This window comes from Haliotis rufescens, unplaced genomic scaffold (genome assembly GCF_023055435.1).
Source record: "Haliotis rufescens isolate VD_foot unplaced genomic scaffold, xgHalRufe1.0.p SCAF_1, whole genome shotgun sequence".
Taxonomy (NCBI): Eukaryota; Metazoa; Mollusca; class Gastropoda; order Lepetellida; family Haliotidae; genus Haliotis; species Haliotis rufescens.
The window spans coordinates 56,825,171-56,833,406 of NW_025963779.1; the positions used below are offsets into that span (position 1 = coordinate 56,825,171).

At 41.1% G+C, this 8,236-nt stretch overlaps 1 protein-coding gene across 1 annotated transcript; it reads left to right on the forward strand.

The window, feature by feature from the left end:
* Positions 1-794: 794 nt before the first annotated feature.
* On the forward strand, positions 795-3,197 carry LOC125371963 (keratin-associated protein 10-6-like). Its single transcript, XM_048380716.1, has 2 exons — positions 795-877; positions 1,514-3,197. The coding sequence occupies exons 1-2, from the start codon at positions 795-797 to the stop codon at positions 3,195-3,197; spliced, it is 1,767 nt and encodes a 588-aa protein (XP_048236673.1).
* Positions 3,198-8,236: the final 5,039 nt, after the last annotated feature.

An 8,236-nucleotide genomic window follows, 5' to 3' on the forward strand; every position in this document is an offset into this window, starting at 1 on the left:
ATTTGGCAGGTGGTGGCTGTGTGTGATGTGTGTGTGTGTGTCTTTTGACTTTATATTAAACATACGTCTTTGTTTCTTCAACGCCGCACTCAGCAATATTCCAGCCTAAATGGCGACGGGTTTAAATAATCGTCCCTTGATCATCATTTTCCCGCGGCAAGGGAGGTAACTGACTATAAAAGTCCAGTTTCAACCCTTGCCCAACTAGGTTGGCATTTCTGTGTTGTATTTTGGCTTGACTAACTAGTCTATGCTTGGTCTAATCACAAATCGCGTCACGAAATGGACATCTGTTTCGTAAATAGCATTGCAAATGCCGAGCCGATTGCAGGATTTGCAAAACATGTGTACCGTCAACTGGGCGTCGACATAACTTTTCATGATTTTTATTAATATGCGCAAGTAATTTGATGCACTTAGTGAGGTAAGACCCGTCTTATTACAATATACATTTTGATTATTGATTAGACCGTCTTGACTTGGCGCCGCCATTTTGTTTGATGCAAATGCATATGATATGAGAGGTTGAATCTGATTGGTCAGGAGCAGGGACATAGAAGGGATATAACTCGTAATAGACACTGATCGCGCTGCGATCGGGCCATCAAATTCCAGCCTAGTTCGACAAGGGTGGAAACTTAAGTTTTATAGTCAGTTAACTCCTTCACCTCCGGGAGACTGGAGGTCATAGGTGACTACCACTTTGGTGAAAAAAATGGTGCTGAGAAAACTAGAAACAGTTTTAGGGCAAATATTAGATTCGAACCCACGGTCATAGGTTTCTGGCACGCCTAATGATCGCAACTCTCTGTACAACCAACTTCGTCGCTTTTGCCGACTGGACCCCCATGTGTCGAGACTGTCAATACAGTGGAACGTAAAGTGACCGGGTAAGACCGGTAATGTGGATTAACGAGGTTCCTATGTAGTACAAGTGCGGGAGTGGTTAAACTTCTTCAAATATCTGAGGTCTTAATAACCGTCTACCTCGTGTAAAATATGCTGATGTTATGACAGTGTTGTTGCCATGATGAATTCCCTATGCCCTTATCTGTGTGAGTGTTACACTGATCAAACAACACAAAGTGATGCTACTCTGGAGAAACACCTGTATCAGCAAATGCCCGTTGAAATGTTCACCTTGACTATATGACGGATGTAAAGCATTTGATACAGCTGTATCTGTGTTATATTTGTTGAAGCTGACATCTACAGTAAACCCCGGAAATGATGACCCCCAAAGACCTCAGAAGCATGGCCATGTTCAACCATAGAACTCCCAAAATTTTGATATTGATTTCGGCGCTTGTGGTTGTTATAGGAAACGTTCACATCATTCCTCACATTATCAACAGCGTTGGGCACCACTCTCCCGGGACTCTCTCCTGGTTAGCTATAGCCGTTTGTCTACTTAGGAAATTAACCAACATGAATCATAATCAGCTCCGCACTATGGGACACATAAAACAACCTACCTCTGTGAGAAAGGTTTATCAGTCTCACTCTGTGACAGTTATACAACGGCCTACCTCTGTGAGAATGGCACAGCAGTCTCACTCTGTGACAGTTATACAACCTCCCTCTGTGAGAAGGGTATAGTAGTTTCACTCTGTGTCAGTAATACAACCTCCCTCTGTGAGAAGGGTATTATAGCAGTCCCACTCTGTGACAGTAATACAACAACCTACCTCTGTGAGAATGGTATAGTAGTTTCACTCTGTGACAGTAATACGACAACCTCCCTCTGTGAGAAGGGTATTATAGCAGTCCCACTCAGTGACATTAATACAACAACCTACCTCTGTGAGAATGGTATAGTAGTTTCACTCTGTGTCAGTAATACAACCTCCCTCTGTGAGAAGGGTATTATAGCAGTCCCACTCAGTGACATTAATACAACAACCTCCCTCTGTGAGAAGGGTATTATAGCAGTCCCACTCAGTGACATTAATACAACAACCTCCCTCTGTGAGAATGGTATAGTAGTTTCACTCTGTGTCAGTAATACAACCTCCCTCTGTGAGAATGGTATTATAGCAGTCCCACTCTGTGACAGTAATACGACAACCTACCTCTGTGAGAATGGTATTATAGCAGTCCCACTCTGTGACAGTAATACAACAATCTCCCTCTGTGAGAAGGGTATTATAGCAGTCCAACTCAGTGACATTAATACAACAACCTACCTCTGTGAGAATGGTATAGTAGTTTCACTCTGTGTCAGTAATACAACCTCCCTCTGTGAGAAGGGTATTATAGCAGTCCCACTCTGTGACAGTAATACAACAACCTCCCTCTGTGAGAAGGGTATTATAGCAGTCCCACTCTGTGACAGTAATACAACAACCTCCCTCTGTGAGAAGGGTATTATAGCAGTCCAACTCAGTGACATTAATACAACAACCTACCTCTGTGAGAATGGTATAGTAGTTTCACTCTGTGTCAGTAATACAACCTCCCTCTGTGAGAATGGTATTATAGCAGTCCCACTCTGTGACAGTAATACGACAACCTACCTCTGTGAGAATGGTATTATAGCAGTCCCACTCTGTGACAGTAATACAACAACCTCCCTCTGTGAGAAGGGTATTATAGCAGTCCAACTCAGTGACATTAATACAACAACCTACCTCTGTGAGAATGGTATAGTAGTTTCACTCTGTGTCAGTAATACAACCTCCCTCTGTGAGAATGGTATTATAGCAGTCCCACTCTGTGACAGTAATACGACAACCTACCTCTGTGAGAATGGTATTATAGCAGTCCCACTCTGTGACAGTAATACAACAACCTCCCTCTGTGAGAAGGGTATTATAGCAGTCCAACTCAGTGACATTAATACAACAACCTACCTCTGTGAGAATGGTATAGTAGTTTCACTCTGTGTCAGTAATACAACCTCCCTCTGTGAGAATGGTATTATAGCAGTCCCACTCTGTGACAGTAATACAACAACCTCCCTCTGTGAGAAAGGTATAGCAGTCTCACCCTGTGACATTAATACAACAGCCTACCTCTGCGAGAATGGTATAGCAGTCTCACTCTGTAACAGGAATACAACAGCTAACCTCTGTGAGAAGGGTATTATAGCAGTCTCACTCTGTGACAGTAAATCAACAGCCTACCTCTGTGAGAAAGGTATAGCCGTCTCACTCTGTGACAGTAACACAACAGCTTACTCTGTGAGAAAGGTATAGCAGTCTCACTCTGTGACAGTAATACGACAACCTACCTCTGTGAGAAGGGTATTACGGCAGTCCCACTCTGTGACAGTAATACAACAACCTCCCTCTGTGAGAAGGGTATTTTGGCGGTCCCACTCAGTGACATTAATACAACGACCTACCTCTGCGAGAAAGGTATAGCTGTCTCACCCTGTAACAGTAATACAACACCCTACCTCTGTGAGAAAGGTAAAGCAGTCTTACTCTGTGACAGTAGTACAGGAGCCTGTCTTTGTGGGACTGATAATAGAAGATACCACTGGGAGAATGATGTGACAACCTACTTCTGTGAGAATAGTATCTTTGCATCCAACCAATGTGAGGATGATATAACAGCCTTTTTCTAGATCTATGAAAATCGTACAGAAGCCTTCCTCTGTGAGAAAGGTTTAGCACCATAAAGGAAGACGAAGGTGTCCTGAGTCAGCCTCTTCATGAAAATACAAAGCATTTTACCATTGAGACCAAGACCTTTCTCAACGCAAGATTCATGCAGTAACACGCCTCATCTTAATAGGAGCTTGATCCTGTACCTCATTCCAAGACAAATTTTAAAGACAAGGTACTATAGTCAAATTATCCTATCACGTTCCCTTTCTTATTCTGACTGAAATACGAATACAAATACTGCTCGTCGTGTTTAATTATATTATCTTAAGTTTAAAAAGGTTAAATAAAGCAGTTTACTAAGCCAATGTTTCCTTAGGGGGTTCAAGTGCACTTTGAGAGGACATTGGTTATATTGATCAGTCTGGGCTATCTTTATGAAATGAAGTCATGACCGAGAAGTACCGTTGATCTATGTAGATTAATGAGTAAAGTTGATCTAGGGAGACTAACAAGTAATGTTCATATACGCACCATAAATTGGGGCAACACACTGTGCAGAGGTGGGTCCCTTAGCACACAGGAACAGCTGGCTGTGTTGTCGATTTCAAAGTTAACGTTTACGACCTTCGTTGTTTCTCTCCCACATTAAACTGACGTACCCTGAAATGCTGATAAAAGCGGCGTTAATCTCACTCATCTGTTGTAATGAATGTGATGGACGATTGTATACTTAGGTATTGGATTTGGATGTGTGTAACAGTTTTGGGTGTTTAACCGTTTGAATGTGCAATGTGCGTCGATCTACGCAATAAGGATACGATGACATGCACCCTTATCCCGTTAATTGCCACCTACCTGTTACAGAAATATGACCGCCATATAGCTGGAATATTGCTGAGTGTGGCGTTACACAACAAACAAACAAACAGTAATATTAAGTCGAAGGACACCAACTTCATACTGTGTATGAAGAAATAATGACATAGGTGTAGCAGAGGACGTAATTAATGTGTCAGTAGAGATTGTCTTAGATGTAGACGTGGAGGTTTATGTCGCTACTACTCTCTACTTCAAAGACTACACTAACCACACGTTTTCCTATTTCTTCGGTGTCATGACATTGAAAAAAACCTTCAAATTGTGATGAACTGTGATGTTCAATAGTATCATGGGTTTTCCTCCAAATGGTGCCTATCTCTGTGCAGATTTTCGACTCGTTTATCTTCTGATCATGACAAGTATTGACTTCTAGGCATTTTAGCCGAAAGGGTAATGACACAACTTTGAGTAATTACTTCTTTTTACGTGTGCCCTCAAGTTCTTTCCTTTTCTTCTTGATTAAAACGACTTTTTTTTATATTTTAGTTGTCCCTTTCATTTACAGATACCTTCCTTTCTCCTTACGCAGTGGTAGGTTAGATCGATGGTGGGTGCGTTCGCCTGTCCTACAACAGATTCGAGTTTGACTTCTTGCAAGGGTTAATTTGTGAACTCATTCCAAGTATCCCCGAATACTGCTAGAGTTGGCGCATAAGCCCCCTTACTCTCTGTTCTCCAGCAAGCCGCCCGATGTGTTACAGTAGCCTCAAATGTCGTTAACTCAGTATCACCTTAATGTTTGTGAATCAATACATTCTTACCATGCAGCTCCAAACAGTCTCGCCAGCCCCTGACTGTGATCAAAATGTGCTAGTACTCAACTTCCAAACTTCAGACTGTAGTGTAAAACAAGATTAGCAAACCCTGGTGTGCTGATACCTTGCCATCATCATCTGCATCAGATCAACACTGTGGACAGTGTTACTTCGTTCATCCAGACGGAGCCATTGCATGTGATATAGTCAGGATTAAATACTTTCTGGATTAACGAATTATTGGTACGTAACAATGTTAGTTTGGTTAAATATAGACGCTCCCATCAGTAATCGTCCGGAAGAGGTCCTGATTAACTAGGTTTAGCTGAATAAGGTAATGTCAACTTAACAAGACAACCAGACAAGATATCTAGGAACTGCACATGATACATGATTGTGTACCGGATTCCGTCCATTGCCTCCGAGAGTTAAACGAGTACAGAAGAATCCTTAGGTGCATGCATCCAAACCTTGAAATAGTGAGTGAGTGAGTGAGTGAGTGAGTGAGTGAGTAACTTGGGTTTAACGCCGATTTTAACAGTATTTAAGTTTTTCGCGGCGTGAAAGCTTAATGTGGTTGGTAAAGCCCGATTTGATGTAGGTCTCAGACGATTACCACTTCGGTGAAACCCACGAGCACGGGTATGGTGCTGACAAACCAAGAAACATAATCGGAGCGAACCGTGATTCGAACCCACAATCATAGGTTTCTGGTGTGCCCAAGGGACGCAACTCTGCACAGCGAATCGCGGCGCATTAGACGACTGGGCCACCCGTGCCCCCACCCTTGAAACGGACTGTCAAATGCAAACAGTGCGGAAACAACTTTGAAAAAGGGGAGGGAGTATACTTTATGATTTTGCTATTCGAGTTCAGTGTAACTTTGTGGAAAATATTACCAACAGATGAATTAGTATTAGTGTTGTTATTATTTACGTTTAGTTCACCTGATTGTCTTTGAAACTGTTGAGGTAGCTTCAAACAGGATCCGCCTATGATGGTACAGATGTCTTCTTGTGTCGGTGAGTCTTATAGCTGTTGTCTTTTAAGTTGACATTAAAGGGGGGCATAGGACAGGAAAAAATGATAAGATTTCCCCTTTGGATCTGAATTCCATTCCAGAGTGGGCAACTTCACTAAGTTATATTCATGATGAACGCAAAGGAAATCTGATACAAAGGAGATTAAACCGGAAGTCGTGTTCAAACTGGTCTTAGTTTCCAGCTGCGAGGGGTATCTTTGACTACTTTACATATATGGGAATGAAACTCAAACGAAGAACAACATGTACTAATTAGCGATGCATTACGTTTTATGGCTTCCTGAACCTTTTCATCGCCAGGAGTTATATTCCCTCATACTATTTCAAAGAGAGCTGTTATCAACATTTGGTAACTGCCCTCTGTTAATAATATTTACTGCTTTGGAGAATTCATGAACATATCTCCCCCTCCCCACCCCCAACTCCCTCCTTAAAGTTCAACCGTATGCTGTGGGCGCTGTTACGACACCACAACATTTGAAACTCTCGTTTGTACAATTGATGGGGCACGGATGCCCAGTTGTCAATAAGGCGCCGCAATTCGCTGTGCAGAGTTACGCCCCTTGGGCACGACAGAAACCTACTTGTATGATCGTGGGTTCAAATCCCAGGTCTCCCTAATTATGTTCAAGGTTTGTCAGCTCCACAACCTCGCACGTGGGTTTCACTAAAGTGGTAAACGTCTGAGACCTGCATCACTTCGGGCTTTCCTCCCACATTAAGCTGAGACGCTGTATAACTAGAAACTACTTTAAGCGGCGTTAAACGATTGATCCTGACCATATCCACTGTTTCATCAGAGAGGTAAACCTCTTTGATCTGCGTCGCTTCAGACCTCCTCCTACATCAAGCTGACATGCCGTCATATAACTGAATACCGTTCAAAGCGGCGTTAAGCGCACTTCATTCACGCCATTGGGGCCACTTCAGAAAGCGATCTCAGACGTAGATATATATCATTAAGCTTAGATCTCGTTGTGAAACTTGGAATTCTGGAATTTAATTTAAATGTTTTTGTTAATCTGTTCAATGAAATATTTTCAATAACTCATCACATCTTTACCTCAATATCCGTAAACGGTAAGCGGGGGCAAGGAAGGTAGGTATTTAATCAGGTCTTTAAAAAGTACTACTACTCTGTTTCCTGCCCCAAGTTGTACCATGCGTATCAATTTAACAGTTAATGTGTATCCAGATTTCACACAGGCAATGTCACTAATTCACACATAGACAATATCCAGACATAGGTTGTAAGTGCTTAATAATGTCACAATAATACGTTATCATTATTCTGTTTATAGAAATGAAGTAGAAATTATTTACCATTAGATACAAGTTATCAAGTCGTACTATGTAAATATTTTAACTTCTAAAGTACATTATCAATATTGATTTATTTTTCTGATTTTCTGATTGTATTTCAATTTTGCCAAACAACCCCCATCTACGGGAGCCTTTTAGGGCCACTTTTTAAAAATCAAATTCTTGAAATTTCAAGATACATACTAAGTTGAAATTTCAAGATAATCATCTTGAACTTTCATGATGCTAATTTGAAATTTTAAGATATGTAAGTTATAATTTCAAGATAAATTAAATGATCTTGGAATTTCAAGATAATAAGTTGAAATTTCAAGATACTAAGTTGAAATTGCAAGATAGTCATCTTGGAAAATCAAGATAATAACTTGAAATTGCACCTTAGTATCTTGAAATTTCAAGAAAGTAATATAAAAAAATGGCCCTGAAAGGCTCCCGTATTCATCCCATCAACGAAATTAAAAAAAACGACAAAAAAAAAAATATAAGTGAGATTGCACTTCACGATCTGTTGCCAATTTGTCAGTACCCCTTAGTCGTGACGTTTTTGTAACTTGTACCTCCAGTGAAACTGGGACATTGTCTCTATATAAATAGGTTGACACAAACTGTTAGAGAGAACGGAAGGTCGATAGTTCGATAGCAGCTGCGTCAAAAGATGGTACTTGTTGTTAACCTGCCCGTCA